Raw genomic sequence first — 19,397 nt, 5'->3', positions numbered from 1 at the left:
ATAGGCAGCCACCCTTGCCGCCCAGAGGAGAGCAGAAAAAATGACCGCCTTGGATGGCATCCATCCCTGGGGACAGCTCTTGCGCTAATAAAAAAAAAAAAAGCCTACACTTTATAGAGAGGCCTTGTTGTGGCAATATGGCTTTGTGTGTCATTTCAAATGTTTTTGATGTGGACCTGAACTCAAAAAGTGAAGATTTGCTTTTAAAGGAGACCTCTAGAAATATTTAGGCCTTATTTACACTGGCACTGTAACACTGGCATTTTGCAATGGGAGATAGAATTCTGTGCATTCATGATCTGATTAGAAACTCAAAAGGTGGCTAAATGCATGTAAACGTGCCAAAATGTGGCTATACCTGCTTTAAGGCAAAAAAAAGTGATCTGGGAAGCATAAAGCATAAAGCATTATACTTGCCAAAGAATTTCTCCTGCATTTCGAAAAGCTAAACACAGTAGTGCCAGTATAAAGGAGGGCTAATTATGCCTAAACAGTACCCTGAAAAAAAATTACCCTTTTTTCTTGAATTCCTCTCGAGAAATAGCAGTGCACATCACAGTAATATGCCTAGGAACTCCTGTTCATACAGCCTCCTAGTTGTATACTGTATCTGCTTTGTAAAATCTAAGGCACTGCTGCCTGTTAATCTCAGTAGATTTAGAGTGAGGTTTGATGATGTTCTTCTTGCTGGAAGCACTAACATTTGAAAGCAAAGCACTGCCACTACCAAGATGGCCACCTCCACCCAGGCACATAGTGCAAAACAAGGCATTGTGGGGGAAATTTACTAAAACTGGAGCATTCAGAATCTGGTGAAGCTGTGGATGGTAGCTAACCAGTTTCTAAATTCAGTTTGTTCAATTAAACTTTGGCAATAAAACCTGGAAGCTGATTGGTAATGGGGAAAAGATTGTCAGCAGGTAGAACTCAGGAAATACTGGAGACTAGCCCTTTGCCCTTTGTCTGCCTTTCTTTAATCAGAGCTTCCAAAATTCAGTTCCTCTTTAATGCTAGCTGTTGTAACAGTTCAGGCCTTGTTTTTGTGCTGAATAACTGGTGTTTTGGGAAATCTTTTCTCTTTTGTTGTTCAGTGAACTGCCCTGCCTATGAGTACTTTACCTTTGCTAGGTATAAACTGATCTGAGTCGTTGACATTTTCACATAATGTTATAATTATTAGCATACCTTCCATGTCTGATGAATTTCAGCTTTTAAGGAGGAACTTTACTCCCCCCCACTTACCTTGTCCACTGGGTTGTTCACAAAAACACACTCACTTGCACAGCCAATTCAGCATTGTATGGTATAAGCCACGGCTATGTCTCAGCCCTATGGGTCCCGCGAAAGCATCTTTTCATCTGACATCATCAGGAGGCCTGATGTCACTTCCTAGTTGTTATACCTGGCCCCTGATGATGTGCCAAGGTGCATGAGCAGTACAGATAGCCCAGCCCACGCACAGTGCGGTGGAGATTGACCCGAAGCCTCATATGTGTGATGTTGGTATCTCAAGAGGGTTTGGGTGGGGGAGGAGGTGACATCATTATTGCTTAGGCAAAAAAGCGGGAAGTGCGGGTCCCACAGAAAAGCTAATAACCCCCCCCAACAAATGTTGAATATCCAAATGTGTAACAAGGGGTGATGGCAGTTAAGAGAGGAGGGTGAAGATTCACTTTAAGTGATCTCTCTTCCTTAAAGTATTGTCAATTCCGTTACGCAAATTAGCCGCTGGTATGGAAAATAGAGCTGTGATTCTAAGCCGTTAGTGATCATTCAGAAATGTATAGTATTGTTGAGAGGTTAAAAACAAACAAGAGGAATGATTATAAAAAAGTGCATCAACACAAAGTAGTCAAACAGATGAGTGTAGTAGTCAGATGAGTGAAAGATACATTGGGATTGGTTGTAATTGGGTTATCACACTTGAAGTAAATACGCCTTTAAATACTACAACACTACAACATGTACTCATTGTTTGTCGTGTTTTAATAATTTATAATGCTGGTGGAAATGTGAGCCCCTCTATTGGTCTCTAAATCGTCCTGCAGAGAAACATTTATAGGCTTTTATTTACCGTCAAGATCATTTTCGGGTGTTTCTGTTGTATACCAATCAGATGAAGGTCCAGTTCCATTAACTGTCATTGCAGAGACTTGAAAACTGTACTGACTTCCCTTTTCAAGACCTATAATACAAAATGCCAAATATGCAACTGATTAATTTAAAGTGAATCAATATCAATTAGCCTAAACTGAACTTTAGATTGGAAAAAAGATAAATAATGAGATAGATAGAGAGATAGACAGACAGACAGACAGACAGACAGACAGACAGATAGATAGATAGATAGATAGATAGATAGATAGATAGATAGATAGATAGATAGATAGATAGATAGATAGATAGATAGATAGATAGATAGATAGATAGATAGATACAACCATATATAACAACATTTACTTCCAAACATATAATCTAGCTAATGCACTCATTTTCTGTAGTGAGTTATTATGTATTAAAACACTTAAATGAAGCAGCAAAATTTCAAATAATTTACCAAAAAAATAGTATCATTAATAAAAAGTACTTGCAGGTTTAGTTACAAGGCTCTTCCCTGTAAAGATAATGCAGGATATTTAGCCATTAGTACAAGCGAAATTACTCTGCTGTGGCAGACGTCTCATTATCCGGGAAAAATACGCACTTAGCTTAGACAACAGCTTGAGAAAAGCAGAATATTTCACTCAAACAAAATAATATCAGAAGCCCAACATTTTTTTTTTTGAGTTCTGGATAGTTTGCAAATGTATGTAATGTATGTATATATTCGGCCAGTCATACCAAAATCTTGGGCCAGCTCTCTTGGAACCATGTCTGATGTGATTGACAGCCTACTCTATAGAATTCTCTTGGCAAAGAGAAGGTCACCAGGTCTTTCTTCAACTGTTCCAATTGCTCAGCCTGGGACTGGTATGTAGAATGTCATAGCACATTGCATAGTCAATATTGCACATACATACTAGAGCCAATATAGATGGGAGCCAATTAACCAACAAGCCTGTCTTTAGGGTGTGGAAGAAAAGCCTGTTTACAATTAAGTCAATTATTTTCCAAGCCCCTGATCATGTGGCTTCATCATACAGTATATGTGGAAGAAAATCAGGCAGAAACCCACAGAAAAACACAAGGAGAACACATAATCTCCATTCAGGTAGCATTATGGCCAAGAGTTAAGCTACGGACTCCATTGTGCTAACCACTAAGTCACTGTTCCACCCACTTTGCAAATGTGACTGCATCCTTTTCGGTTTTTCCAGACTGAAACGTGATGGATCAGAGGTAACCCTTACTGCCTTTATAGGTTCGTCCCTGTCCACCGTGTTACTGCGGACACAAACTGAATGCGAAGGAATGTGCAAAAAATGGAAAGACTGCTTTCTCATGAGTGTTGGAGCAACAGTTAGTACAGGTGTACCCAATGCATCAAAAAATAGAGAAGAAAAAATTTGGGAGTTCTACATTAACCTTGGACTCCCTGCATAGAGAATAGGCCAATTACAGTGCCAGCCTGTTACCACAAGGGATACAAGGATAACAACTCATCTTTTTCAGAAAATCACACAAAGGTAATTTTTTAATAACATTAATACACAAAATGTATGGCGGTCACGCATGAGCTTTTCATTGCTTAGCTGTTCTGGCTTTACAAAAAGAGCTGTCACGATTTGAGGTCATAAAGCAGCATCTGTCCTCATTTTCTAGAAGGTGAACTGACTCCCAGGTAATGACACTCTCCTCTTGTCCAATTTATGCACTACAGCATGTGAGGAGCAGGAAAGGAGGTGATAATCTTCTATTACTGTATTTCTTCGAAGATTCATAAGGTCGGCTTCTTGGAAGAGAGGGGAGCTTCCTTGTGTTATTAATGCATCTCGTTTTTCAATTGGCTCAATTAGCTCCATCTTCCCTTCATCCCTGGCCCTCTAAGATTAGTCTATAAGTGGCCAACAGATTGGCTGCAACATTCCAATCATAGAAGCTTAATGTGTAGATCAATCCTTAGAGATATCTGACCTCCAGTAGGGAGAGGGCTACATAGAGGAACGAGGTCCAATTTTCCCAGCTCGTCCAATGTTAAATGTTATCTGTGTATACGGGAGTCCAGAGGACAGGGATCACTGAGGGTTACACAGAACTTTCCTTCATGGAAGGGATGACTTTCCAAGCAGTGTGGTCTCATCTGAGAAATCCACCCCGAAGACAACATGACTATAGTGCAGAAATTATGTTTGATTTAAATGTACCAGCTTTCCTAATTTTAGGGTCTATCTATCTATCTATCTATCTATCTATCTATCTATCTATCTATCTATCTATCTATCTATCTATCTATCTATCTATCTATCCCTTGTCAGCGAGTCTGTCTATTAAGTTAACTATTTTGATTACGGCTCTTACGGTAGCCATATTACTTGATGCAGTCCATTATTTCCCGATGATACTTACTTTCACACAAGATTACGTACAGCACACTTGCTCAGTGATGCCACAGTAATTTTGTTTGCTTCAGTGGCTGGTGATATTACATGAGATAATGCTCCTCATAACGTGAATGATATTACAGCTCACTGAGACGTCCTGTGTCTATGAAGAAGGATGAAGGCTGCCTGTATAAGATTTCTATCTGCTATATTTTCTAAATTGGACATGTTAGTTTTATAACTCCTATCTTCATAATGTGAGGCTCGCGGAGCAGACACGGCGCTTAAAAAATGTGTATTGGCTACGGTCTGATCTGCAGCTATTGGCATGTTACCGTTTTTCATTAATTTTTGAATGAATGGACTTTAATAAATATACAAGAAGAGAAGTATGGGTGTTGCTGTTCAGGACCCCTTGATGAAAATCCCAGCTGCCTGGCCGTCCCTGTCTTTGATGGCCGGTAAATATGGGACTTGCTGCCAATGTTATTCAGTAGAAAGAGATTATAATTATTTCAAATATAATACAGATGCTAATTTTATACAGTGCAGAAATTACCTACTGATAAATAAATACAAATATATACATCAAACATTTTTAGATGCAATCAAGTCACAAACCAAAAAAAATATTTGGAACTGGATGGACTTATAGTATATATTTTTTTCAACCAGATTAACTATGTATTTATTTTATTTATCTATATGTTTGAATTGAGGTAGGGGTAAGTATTTTAGCACCGTATAAATGAAGATTTACTTTTTTTCAAAAAACTATTTTGGTTTTAAAGCACACCTATAAAACACTTCCGAAAAATAATAGTAACCACATGCCCCTTTATTCCACCCCAGCCCCCAAACATCAATGCAAATACCTAATATCCAAAAGTCATTATTTGCATATGACTAGGTCTATACCCACTCAAGGCCTTGGTCGCTTAAACCAAAAAACGTTTTTTAATTTATTTTTAACATTCACTTCAAACTCCCCCATCCATCCATGTCGCCATGCTTTATTTAGCTGAGAAATCACTTTGAAAAACACCCTTCTAGCATTTCTGGCAGCGGCCATCTTGAGTAAGGGCAGATGATTCATGTAGCATTTACGTTATGAAATCCACCTGCCCTTAGCTCAGGCATGCAGGCAGGAGGGTGTGCTTAGCTGAAAAACCCCCTCCTCCCCCCCTCCTGATGTATGACATCATTTGCCTAAGCCGGAAACCAGGAAGTAACTAAGGAAATGTAAAAAAAAAAAAAAAAAAAGTTTAAAACAAGTACATCAGATATAGTTTTCTATCTATTTACTAATGCTAGGATTAAAAAAAAAAAGGATGATTAAAAATAAAAAGGATTAAAAATAATCAACTTTGATTGCGAGAGTAAAGTTCCACTTTAATCACTGAGTTGTCTGATAGGGGAAGGGACATGTAAATTTCATATTCAAAAGTTTTTGTTTTTTTTTCACCTACTACACACAGGAAAAGTAGGCGCTGGATTATGTCTATATTCATTGGCATGGTCAAGACAATATTAATAAGATTACAGTGTTGGTTACACAAGGAGGTGGACCTGGAAGGGAGAACTTACCTGTGAACAAGTACCATAGGTTATTGGGCTCTATTGTCTCCAACTCCCCCCGTCGGGTGGTTTTTCTGTGGCGGATTTTGTACCCGGTAATAAATCCATTCTGAGTTCCTGAGGGGGGTGGTAGCCAGCTTACTTTTATGCTCTGAAATAAAAAGAAAGGAAAAAAAAATCATCAGCTCTCTGTGTTAAATTGTTCTGCACTTGACCAAGAGGTTTTAAAACGCTACAATCTGCTTATAGAATACAATACAAGAAAACCTTTATAAAGCCTGGTTCACACCTATGCATTTTTTATTGCATTTTCAGTTTTGCAGAAACACACTACAGTCCATTTAACATGGTTTCCTATGGGTCCCGTCCACATCTGTGCATTTTATGGAAAAGGCCAGGGACTTTTTTCTGCTTTTGGCTCCATAGATTTCAATGGATCAAAAACGTGTATTGAAAAACGCAAAATGCACCTTGAATATGCATACTGCAACCTGCATAGGTGTGAACCAGGCCTAAAAGGGCAATATATCCGAAACCTATATACTATACGGCCAAAGGTTTGTGCATAACTGGTGATTACACCTACAACTCTGACCAAAAGTAGGTGGTCCAGCCTTCAAATTATTGAATTCAGGTGTTCCCAGTGAAAGATCCTGTTAATGCCACCGCATGCAAAGACATGGACAATTCTGCACTTCTAAACTTGTGGCAACAGTTTGGAGAAGATCCGTCTTTGTTGAATGATGACTGTGCCCAAAGACAGCTCCATAAAGACATGGTTTAAAGCGGCTCTAGTCATTCTTTTTTTTTAAAAAGCACCCCTGTGATTGTTGCAGCTTATGCCATGCAAATTGGCATAAGCTGCATATTTGAAACGTGTGTTCCTTTTAAATCTAATGAGACTTGATGTCTCCTCTCGATCCTGTAAGAATCCATCATCAGTGTGGGCATCTGAAGACCGGTCGGACTTTCTTTTGGGATACAGTGCAGCAGGCTACCCAGCAGTGGGCTACCCAATCTCGTGCTCAGCAGTGTGAAGAAAGCGAAGTGCACTCGGTGCGGCATGGAGGATGCCCGTTGACTCTTGGAGCCAACGGGCGGGAGGATGAGACATACCTCGCCACAAAAAAGCTAATACAGATGTGCAGCACTTCAAGAAGCCTAAAGGTGATTACATTTTGGAACAGAAAAAAAAAATCCCAAACATTGATGGCATAGCAGTAAGCAATGCCTGGGGCCAAAGTGAAAAAATAGGGTGGAACTCCGCTTTAATAAGTGGTGTGGGAGAGCTTGAGTGGCTTGCACTTGTCCCTACTGAACACCTTTGTTATGAACTAAAACAACCATTTTAAGCCAGGTTTTCTAATTAAACACCAGTTCCTGACCTCACAAATGTTCTTTTGGCTGAACTAGTACAAATTTCCACAGATACATTCCAAAATCTTGTGGTAAGCCTTCCAGAGAGGCAGGGCTGGTAAAGTGGCCAAAAGCATGGTGATCCTTCAGCTGTGGTTTATTGACACCCCATATGGTGGTGCCTGCATTGCTCCAGGCCAATGCCATTTGAAAAAGACGACTTCTTTATGCCAAAGACCTTTTTAGCTGTCCGTAAAGGTGGCATTCTAACTACCACTGCAATGGGAACTTTTTCCCAGTGATCACCAATAGAAGGAGTTTTCCCCACTGGCCTCCAATGAATTGTTTTTTTTTTTTTAGCAGAGGTTCCCCATGATTTGAAAATGATGTTAAAGTGGTTCTAAAGGCTCAAGTTTTTTTTTTACCTTATTGCATTCTATGCGTTAAGGTGAAAAACCTTCTGGATGCACCTCCCCCCAACCCCCCTTATAACTACCTGAGCCCCATCTTGATCCAGCGATATGCATGAAGGCAGCCGCTTACCTGGGTCCCTCTCTCCTCATTGGCTTACACAGCAGCAGGAGCCATTGGCTACTGATTCTGTTAATCACAGCCAGTGGGCCAATGAAGAGAGAGCAGGAGCGGGGCCGAGCCGAGCCATGCTCCGTGTGTGAATGGACACACAGAGTGCAGCTTGGAAACAAGCCCGCTCGAGTGCCCTTATAGCAAGAGGCTTGCTATTGGGGGTACTCGGAAGGGGAGAGGAGTCAGGACCACCGGTGGGGGACCCAAAAAGAAGAGAATTGGGGCTGCTCTGTGCAAAACCATTACACAGAGAAGGTAAGTATAATATGTTTGCTGCAAAAAACTAGTGAAAGGAATAATAGTAAGCTGCCACCCAATTAGTGTATATTAGTGTATTAGTATATAACATCAAATAAATAAAAAATAGAATACAGGGGGCGCTGATAATAAGCCTAAAAGATCCAACCAATACAGGTTAAAAATGTGTATGAAACCAATTGATATTCCAACCCTTAACCAAATGTATAAATATGTATAAAATTACATGAATAATAAATAGTGAATAAATAAATAAAAAATAGTGACAATTCATATATCATGTGGTGTAAATGAATAAACATGTGCCAAAAAACTAAACATCTAGTGACAAGAATAAATAATCAATGAATATTAATAATTAGACATGCAATTAACGATGTAACAAATATTAGCAATTAGCCGTGCATGTAGTGACACCACACCAATAAATACTAATGATTTTGTGCAAAATAAAGTCCATAAAACATCCACGCCACCTAAAAGTTCATGAGCCACTTTCAGTTTGAAGATTCACTCCACACCATATAGTGACACCCAGGGAGCCGTGAAGATGCTAAACACTCACCAGACTACCACTGACCGCTTCCTTAAAAGTGGTCAATAAGCGCTTGATATCATTCCTCACATAGCCAAGAACACCCAACTTAGGCTGATGGAACACTTCTCCCCTAATTGATTACCCACATATAGCAAAGTAAGCACAAAGAGAGAAAGATACTCAAAGTGTAGTAGGTTTATTTCATATATAGGGACTAAACCAATAAAACAAGCGATTGGCCTCTTACATAAAAAGGTGCCGATAGCCACCAATATATTCTGCAATTGTATAGGGAACTTGCACTGCAGTTGCACTTTAAAATTCCCGGAAGTCACGTGGCCGGAAGTTGCGTGGCGGAAGCTCTGCCTCTACGCCTTTCGTCACAATGACATCTTCAGGAAGACATTCTAACCTTTACCCAATGTACCCATTTGATGGATTTCCCATCACTTTCTGTAAGGAAATTAGGGGAAATGTCTGCAAAAGGGGCACAGACACAAATAAAGAGAGAGAGAAGAGACTCCAACCTTTCATTGCTCTATACAAAACAAACGATTTGGCACGAGTCATGCTTTAATTATGTGAAATGATAGGTACACTTTAACCATTAATGTAGAGAGAAAAATAACTTTTCAAAAAGTCATAAGCAAGGAAAAAAGTTAAGTTTTTTTTTTTGGAACTCAAAGTCATGGTAATTACTGTTAAAAAAAATGTGTTACAGTTTCCACAGCGGGAAATATCATTCCTACTTTAGCACTTCAGATATTCTGAGGTCATCGCAGACTTTGCAACTTCTCCGTTCTTCATTAGTTCTTGTGAAGTTAACACAACTCCCATGTACCACAGCAAACCAAATATAGACAGTTATAGAAAGAAGTCATCATGGAGAAGCAGAACTGATCAAAGTAAAGTTGTTGTTTTTTGGAAAAGGCAAATTATTCTGGTTGTCTGGTTTAGGATATCACATTAGATTTAGTAGCTATGCCAGCTTTCATAAATTAGAAGAAAATATGTTTGGGTTTATATCGGGGCTTCTAAATAGCTATACTATTAGAAGCTATAGAAAAGCAAACCATTAGACCGCAGGTCATTTTTTTAGTCAGTCCGTCTACTATTTTGGTAGATTCTGCAGAGTTAAAGCTGAACTCCAGACAAAATCTATTGTATTGCTTTCACTAATTTACTGGAAGCCTCCAACAGAGTCGCTTGCTGGCATGAAGTCATTTGACTTTCAAAACTTGATTCAAAACTCTGCATCTGTCACTCCACAAATGAACAGTTTGGCAGTGTGTCCGTTTGCAAAACCAACTGAATATTTCATTCCACTGATTACAAGTAAAATAACTGTATAAATGCCAACAATCTGCTGATTGAATAATTGAAAAATCTCCAGTTATTTAATTAGCACTGAGAAAAAAAAATTGTGTGTTCATTTGGATTCTACAATTATTTCTTTACTTGTAAAGCCCTGTCAAGGCATATGTAAACCTTAACAATTGAAAGCATCCTGTTATATTTATTCAGTAAGTGCGCAAAAAAATATGTGTTGGTCCTACCATTAATCTTGTGAGCTGATAACGTTCTGTAACCTCTGCTTGTACTGACTGTTATTGGTTATTGTTTTTAGTTATATTGTTACATGTTATCTCTGAGGACTACAGAACACCACCCCTTTTGTTGAGGAGAAGAGGTGAGGACCATAGAACACTGCTACCCTGAGACAGGAAGTGTGTCACTGGCAGGATCATCAGGTTGAAAAAAAAAAAGAAAAATAAAGCTTACAAAAAGAAAACTAAAACAGCCATCACATCTAATGCCACTATGCTGCAAAATATTAAATGTTTGCTTTTGGGTTTAGATATGCTTTAAAGCTGTACTCCCGACACCTACAGTATTGTAGAGAAACACACATGTGGAGCCACACTGCTACATCGAGGCAGATCTACAAATTGCAGTCCCCAACTCTCCCCGAACTATCTGAACTCCCATGTCCTGTATTGAGATGGGGGTGAGTGGGAGGGGACAAGGTGATCGGCACTCCTCTGTTTCGGATGAGATTTCAGTCCATAATACCCCTTTATTGACAGGAGAGGTAACTACTTACTATATTCTTTGCAATGGCATTGGTCCTTTAAAGCGGAGTTCCACACAAAAATGGAACTTCCGCTTTTCGGGAACCCTCTCCCCCTCCGGTGTCACATTTGGCACCTTTCAGGGGGGAGGGGGGTGCAGATACCTGTCTGAGACAGGTATTTGCACCAACTTCCGGCATAGACTCCCATGGGAGTCTACGCCTCTTCCCGTCCCCACCGCGCTGTCTCCTGGGAAACACACAGCTCCCAGGAGAGAGAGGGGACCACTTGGGACGCGCAGCGCGACTCGCGCATGCGCAGTAGGGAACCGGGAAGTGAAGCCGCAACGCTTCACTTCCTGATTCCCTCACCTAGGATGGTGGCGGCAGCTGCCGAGAACCGAGCGGGTTCTCGGCGTCGCCTGCCGACATCGCTGGACCCTGGGACAGGTAAGTGGCCATGTATTAAAAGTCAGCAGCTGCAGTATTTGTAGCTGCTGGCTTTTAATATTTTTTTTTTGGCGGTGTGGGTGGACCCCCGCTTTAATAGTACAGCAATGCTCTAGAAGCCAAGACTCGCTCAAGGCAGCTGAAGCCCTCCACTGTGTGCCTACCCCAATGACAGCTGAGAATCTCCAGTGTGTATCTACCCCAAAGTCAGCTGAAGACCTCCAGTGTTTGTCTACTATGTCTACACCAAAGGCAACTGAATATCTCAAGGTATGTCTACACCAAAGGCAGCTGAAATCCTTCAGTGTGTGTCTAGAGCAAACACAGCTAAAGGCATTTAGTACAGTGCCTTGCAAAAGTATTCACCCCCTGGCTTTTTAGCTATTTTGATACATTACAGCCTTTAGTTCAATGTTTTTTAAATCAGAATTATATGTGATGGATCAGAACACAATAGTCTAAGTTGGTGAAGTAAAATTAGAACAATATATACATAAAATTATTTTTCAGGAAAAAAAAATGATAATTGGCATGTGCGTATGTATTCACCTACTTTGTTATGAAACCAAATAAAAAGCTCTGGTGCAACCTATTACCTTCAGAAGTCACATAATTAGTGAAATGATGTCCACTTGTGTGCAATCTAAGTGTCACATAATCTGTCATTACATAAAAACACCTTTTTGAAAGGCCCCAGAGGCTGCAACACCTAAGCAAGAGGCATCAATAACCAAACACTGCCATGAAGACCAAGGAACTCTCCAAACAAGTAAGGGACAATGTTGTTGAGAAGTACAAGTCAGGGTCAGGTTATTAAAAAATACCCAAATATTTGATGATCCCTAGGAGCACCATCAAATCTATCATAACCAAATGGAAAGAACATGGCACAACAGCAAACCTGCCAAGAAACGGCCGCACACCAAAACTCACGGACCGGGCAAAGAGGGCATTAATCAGAGAGGCAGCACAGAGACCTAAGGTAACCCTGGAGGAGCTGCAGAGTTCCACAGCAGAGACTGGAGTATCTGTACATAGGACGAGAATAAGCCGTACGCTCCATAGAGTTGGGCTTTATGACAGAGTGGCCAGAAGAAAGCCATTACTTTCTGCAAAAAATAAAATGCCGTTTGCGAAAAGGCATGTGGGAGACTCCCAAAATGTATGGAGGAAGGTGCTCTGGTCTGATGAGACTAAAATTGAACTTTTTGGCCATCAAAGAAAATGCTATGTCTGGAGCAAACCCAACACATCACATCACCCAAAGAACACCATGGTGGTGGCAGCATCATGCTGTGGGGATGTTTTTCAGCAGTCAGGACTGGGAAACTGGTCAGAGTTGAGGGAAATACGGATGGTGCTAAATACAGGGATATTCTTGAGCAAAACCTGTACCACCTGAAATGGCCTAGTCAAACCCCAGACCTCAATCCAATAGAAAATCTGTGGTCAGACTTAAAGATTGCTGTTCATAAGCACAAACCATCCAACTTGAAGGAGCTGGAGCAGTTTTGCAAGGAGGAATGGGCAAAAATCCCAGTGGTAAGATGTGGCAAGCTCACAGAGACTTATCCAAAGCGACTTGGAGCTGTGATCGCCGCAAAAGGTGGCTCTACAAAGTATTGACTTTAGGGGGGTGAATAGTTATGCACATTGACTTTTTCTGTTATTATGTCCTATTTGTTGTTTGCTTCACAATAAAAAAAAAAAAAACATCTTCAAAGTTGTGGGCATGTTCTGTAAAGTAAATGATACAAATCCTCAAACAATCCATGTTAATTCCAGGTTGTGAGGCAACAAAACACGAAAAATGGGGGTCAATACTTTTGCAAGGCACTGTATGTGTCTACACAAAGGAAGCTGAAGTCCTTCCGTGTGTGTATACACCAAAGGCAACTGAAGACCTTCTGTGTGTGTCTACACATCCTGAAGACCTCCACTATGTGTCCACATCAAGGATTGCTAAAGACTTTCAGTGTGTGCCTTCACAAGGGGAGCTGAAGACCTTCAGTGTGTGTCTACATAAATGAATCTGAAGACCTTCAGTGTATGTCTACACCAAAGGCAGCTGGAAACCTTCAGTGTGTCTCTACACAAAGGTACCTGAAGACATTCTGTGTGTGTCTACACCAAAGGCAGCTGAAGACTTACAGTTTGTGTCTACACCAAAAGCAGCTGAAGACCTACAGTGTGTGTCTACACAAAAGACAACTGAAAATCTCAAGTGAGTGTCTACACTCCTGGAGCTCAACACATGGCTCAAGGGCTGCACATGCATCTTTGCATGTGGCCTGCGAGCTATTGGCAGCAGAACTCCACCAATGTGGGGGCGGGGGGTTAAATTTCACTCTACTGACCACCAATACAGGGGTTGTGCTGCTATTGTGTAGCCCTCTGGAAGTTTTTTGGGGGTGTCGCTCTTAAAGCATCCTATAATTTACAAGTTGATTACCAGTGGTCTACACCAAAGGTAGCTGCAGATCTTCAGTTTGTGCCTACAGCAAAGACAGCTGAAGACCTCCAGTGTGTGCCTACACAAAGGCAACTGAAATGCCTCCAGTTTTTGCCTACACCAAAGGCAGCTGAAGACCTCCAGAGTGGGTCTACACCAAATCCAGCAAAGCAAAGATGTCAGCCCTTCAGTATTCTCGCTTTGTACTGAAGTGTTCTAGCCTTGTACCGAACTCCATGCCTGGAGAACATGAATTATCTGGTTCCATAATCAGGGAACATATACAGAAAGATGCCTTGGGGACTGAGGATTAAAGGATTCAGAAGCAGGAATCTGGTGTTGATACTATAATTAGCACAGTAAGATTCAAACGGAAAACTATTATTCTTAATAATTTAAAGGATTTCGATTTGAAGAACTGATCATTTTCTCTGCTTTGTTAAACAGCCTTCCATGTTCCATTTCTCTCCTATTTCAGTAATGCAGCTAATCTCTCCTGCACAGTAGGATAGTAATTCACAATATGCATTTTCATCTGCAGGACACAACAGACACAAATCTGGCGGTACCTATCTCTTAATTAAATAGGCATGTTTACCAAATGAGAAAAGTTTATTCATCTTCGTACATTGACACATATATAATGACTCTTAAATTCTGGTAGAATTATCTGTGCAATTATTTTACCACTAATGCCAACGCTTTACGTTTTTTTTTTAATGCATGCGATGATGATAGAGATGTTACATTATTGCGAGCTGAAGTATGAACACAACTTCCATATAATTAAATGTGTTTACTTGCAAAGCACAAATCAAAGGGGTTGATTTACTAAAGGCAAATAGACTGTGTGTGCACTTTGCAGGTACAGTTGCTGCAGAGCTTAGTAAATGAGACAAAGCTTCACTTTGCAAAGAATACCCAAGCACATGGAAGCAAAATAAAAAATAAAACTGCATTTTTGCTTGCACATAGTTACATAGTTACATAGTAGGTGAGGTTGAAAAAAGACACAAGTCCATCAAGTCCAACCTATGTGTGTGATTATGTGTCAGTATTACATTACATATCCCTGTATATTGCGGTCATTCAGGTGATTATCTAATAGTTTCTTGAAGCTATCAATGCTCCCCGCTGAGACCACCGCCTGTGGAAGGGAATTCCACATCCTTGCCGCTCTTACAGTAAAGAACCCTCTACGTAGTTTAAGGTTAAACCTCTTTTCTTCTAATTGTAATGAGTGGCCACGAGTCTTATTAAACTCTCTTCTGCGAAAAAGTTTTATCCCTATTGTGGGGTCACCAGTACAGTATTTGTAAATTGAAATCATATCCCCTCTCAAGCGTCTCTTCTCCAGAGAGAATAAGTTCAGTGCTCGCAACCTTTCCTCATAACTAAGATCCTCCAGACCCTTTATTAGCTTTGTTGCCCTTCTTTGTACTCGCTCCATTTCCAGTACGTCCCTCCTGAGGACTGGTGCCCAGAACTGGACAGCATACTCCAGGTGCGGCCGGACCAGAGTCTTGTAGAGCGGAAGAATTATCGTTTTATCTCTGCAGTTGATCCCCCTTTTAATGCATGCCAATATTCTGTTTGCTTTATTAGCAGCAGCTTGGCATTGCATGCCATTGCTGAGCCTATCATCCACTAGGACCCCCAAGTCCTTTTCCATCCTAGATTCCCCCAGAGGTTCTCCCCCCAGTGTATAGATTGCATTCATATTTTTGCCACCCAAATGCATTATTTTACATTTTTCTACATTGAACCTCATTTGCCATGTAGTCGCCCACCCCATTAATTTGTTCAGGTCTTTTTGCAAGATTTCCACATCCTGCGAAGAAGTTATTGCCCTGCTTAGCTTAGTATCGTCTGCAAATACAGAGATGGAACTGTTTATCCCATCCTCCAGGTCGTTTAAGAACAAATTAAATAGGATTGGTCCCAGCACAGAACCCTGGGGGACCCCACTACCCACCCCTGACCATTCTGAGTACTCCCCATTTATCACCACCCTCTGAACACGCCCTTGTAGCCAGTTTTCAATCCAGGTACTCACCCTATGGTCCATGCCAACGCACCTTATTTTGTACAGTAAACGTTTATGGGGAACTGTGTCAAATGCTTTTGCAAAATCCAGATACACCACGTCTACGGGCCTTCCTTTATCTAGATGGCAACTCACCTCCTCATAGAAGGTTAATAGATTGGTTTGGCAAGAACGATTCTTCATGAATCCATGCTGATTACTGCTAATGATATCATTCTTATTATTAAAATCTTGTATATAGTCCCTTATCATCCCCTCCAAGAGTTTACATACTATTGATGTTAGGCTAACTGGTCTGTAATTCCCAGGGATGTTTTTTGGGCCCTTTTTAAATATTGGTGCTACATTGGCTTTTCTCCAATCAGCTGGTACCATTCCAGTCAATAGACTGTCTGTAAAAATTAGGAACAACGGTCTGGCAATCACCTGACTGAGTTCCCTAAGTACCCTCGGATGCAAGCCATCTGGTCCCGGTGATTTATTAATGTTAAGTTTCTCAAGTCTAATTTTAATTCCGTCCTCTGTTAACCATGTAGGTGCTTCCTGTGTTGTGTCATGAGGATAAACACTGCAGTTTTGGTTACTGAAGCCCCCCGATTCACTCGTGAAGACTGAGGAGAAGAATAAATTCAATACCTCTGCCATCTCCCCATCCTTTGTAACCAGATGTCCTTCCTCATTTTTTATGGGGCCAATACCAATATGGTCTGTCCTCCCTTTTTTACTGTTTACATACTTAAAGAATTTCTTGGGATTTTTTTTGCTCTCCTCCGCTATGTGTCTTTCATGTTCTATCTTAGCCATCCTAATTGCACCCTTACATTTCTTATTGCATTCTTTATAAATTCTGAATGCTGTGGATGATCCCTCAACCTTGTATTTTTTGAAGGCCTTCTCCTTTGCTTTTATATGCATTTTTACATTGGAGTTAAGCCATCCAGGATGTTTGTTCGCTCTTTTAAATTTATTACCCAATGGGATACATTGGCTAATGCCCTTATTTAATATGCTCTTAAAGCAAACCCATCTCTCCTCCGTATTCTTTGTTCCTAATATTTTATCCCAATTTATGCCTTTTAGCAAGGTTTGTAGTTTAGGGAAGTTGGCTCTTTTGAAATTCAGTGTCTTTGTGTTCCCTTCATGTCTCCTATTTGTGTGATTTATACTGAAACTAATTGACCTGTGATCGCTGTTACCTAAATTGCCCCGTATTTCCACATCTGTTATCAGGTCTGTATTGTTGGTAATCAGTAGATCTAGTAATGTTTTATTTCTAGTTGGTGCGTCTACCATCTGACCCATAAAATTGTCCTGCAAGACATTAAGGAACTGGCGAGCCTTAAATGAATGCGCGGTTCCCTCCGCCCAGTCTATGTCTGGATAATTAAAATCCCCCATTATGATAACACTTCCCATCCTTGCTGCTAATCCAATTTGTGATAGGAGATCCGTCTCCACTTCCTCCCTCAGGTTAGGGGGCCTATAGCATACTCCCAGTATTATTTTCCCCTTAGCTTCATCCCTTTGGAGCTCTACCCATAAAGATTCCACCTCCTCCCTAGCCCCCTCAGTGATGTCATCTCTCACATTCACTTGTACATTATTCTTGATATATAGGCATACCCCTCCCCCTTTTTTACCCTCTCTATCCTTGCGGTATAGGGTATACCCTTGAATGTTTGCCAGCCAATCATGAGAGCTGTTGAACCAGGTCTCTGAAATTCCCACAAAATCCAAATCCTCCTTGTACAACAGTATCTCTAGTTCACCCATCTTGTCCGCCAGGCTCCTGGCATTGGTGAACATGCCACATAGTTTAGACCGGTCGCATATTGTCCTCGTATTGGGTGTTTCAAGATTGCAACTTGGACTTGCTACTATACTCACCTTGTGTTTTTGTGCTTTGGTTAACCTACAACTAATGCCCCCAATACTACCCTCTGGAATATCTTCCGCGCTGGCTATCACTGTCTCTGGACCCTCCCACCCATCGCCTAGTTTAAAAACCCCTCTAACTTTTTGGCCATCTTCATTCCCAGCAGATCTGCACCCTCCTCATTTAGGTGCAGTCCGTCCCTTCTATAGTACCGGTTACCGACTGAGAAGTCGGCCCAGTCCTCCAGGAACCCAAACCCCTCCTTACTACACCAGCTCTTCAGCCACTTGTTTACTTCCCTAATCTCCCTCTGCCTCTCTGGTGTGGCTCGATGAAATGATTGGATGATAGAAGTCAGCAAAGCTTTTCTTCATTTCCTAAGCTCTGGAGCAACTGCACTTGCAAAGTGCACAGTCTATTTGCCTTTAGTAAATGTGTGTTGCATTGTGGTGATCTTCATTTTGAATAGCTCCCCAATGCACCAAGGCAGCGTGGCAGAACATCCTTGCATTTTAGCATACTGCAATGCATCTGTGTGCTGCGGTGCTTTGCTTGTCAAAAATGCAACATATTCCTTAAAATATGCAATGAGATGCCTTTGTAGCCCATTCTACTTATTATGGAGTGATTATACATATAATTTAGGATATATTTATTTGTATTAACTTTTTTTCTATTTTTGTTTTCTATTATTGCTTCTGGACATATAGGTTGCGAAAAAACGTTCTATTTGTCCTATATAATTATCCTATATATTTCTGCATACTTTCCTAAAAAATGCTATATTTTGGGATATATTTATTTTTATAGCATTTTGTTTTATATATATATATATAGGAAAACTGTTCTATGTATTTATCCTATATATTTTTCTCTATATTTCCATCAAAAATCCAGTATTTTGAGATATATTTATTTATTTTTTTCAATTTTTGTTTTAATGTAATTGTTTCTGCGTAGATAGATTAAGCAAAAACTGTTCTATTTATTCTATAAATGAATAGAATTTTCGAATTTTATCTTTTAATCTAATGTTATAGTTTTTTTTTTTCTATTATTGTTTCTGGACATATGCGTTGAGAAAAACTGTTCTGTTCATTCTATATATTAATCCTATAGATTTTTCTATACTTCCATCAAAAATTCTATATTTTAGGATATATATTTATTTTTATATCTTTTTTCTAATTTTTCATTTTTTTTTTATAATTGTCTTTTAACATACAGGTTGAGAAAAACTGTCCTATTCATCCTATAGATTTTTGTGTACTTCCATCAAAAATGCTATCTGCATTTTATGAGAGAGAGAGAGAGAGAGAGAGAGAGAGAGAGAGAGAGAGAGAGAGAGAGAGAGAGAGAGAGAGAGAGAATATACAGCATCTCACAAAAGTGAGTACACCCCTCACATTTTTTGTAAATATTTTATTCTATCTTTTCATGTGACAACACTGAAGAAATGACACTTTGCTACAATGTAAGGTAGTGAGTGTACAGCTTGTATAACAGTGTAAATTTGCTGTCCCCTCAAAAAAACTCAACACACAGCCATTAATGTCTAAATCCCTGGCAACAAAAGTGAGTACACCCCTGAGTGAAAATGTCCAAATTGGGCCCAATTAGCCATTTTCCCTCCCCGGTGTCATGTGAGTCGTTAGTGTTACAAGGTCTCAGGTGTGAATGGGGAGCAGGTGTGTTAAATTTGGTG

At 40.2% G+C, this 19,397-nt stretch overlaps 1 protein-coding gene across 2 annotated transcripts in view; it reads right to left on the bottom strand.

Moving 5' to 3' along the window:
- The window catches only part of DCC (DCC netrin 1 receptor), a 980,705-nt gene that overhangs the window by 172,898 nt on the left and 788,410 nt on the right, over window positions 1-19,397 (bottom strand). For both annotated transcript variants that reach the window (XM_073619854.1, XM_073619846.1), the window contains exons 13-14: window positions 6,069-6,210; window positions 2,075-2,185 (exon numbers count right to left, since the gene is read on the bottom strand). In XM_073619854.1, coding sequence (XP_073475955.1) covers window positions 2,075-2,185; window positions 6,069-6,210 — 253 coding nt within the window. The remainder of the gene's footprint in view (window positions 1-2,074; window positions 2,186-6,068; window positions 6,211-19,397) is intronic.

Source organism: Aquarana catesbeiana, linkage group LG01 (assembly GCF_042186555.1).
Source record: "Aquarana catesbeiana isolate 2022-GZ linkage group LG01, ASM4218655v1, whole genome shotgun sequence".
Taxonomy (NCBI): Eukaryota; Metazoa; Chordata; class Amphibia; order Anura; family Ranidae; genus Aquarana; species Aquarana catesbeiana.
The sequence above is the reverse complement of the archived record's forward strand: the minus strand, read 5'-3'. Positions and strand labels throughout refer to the sequence as shown.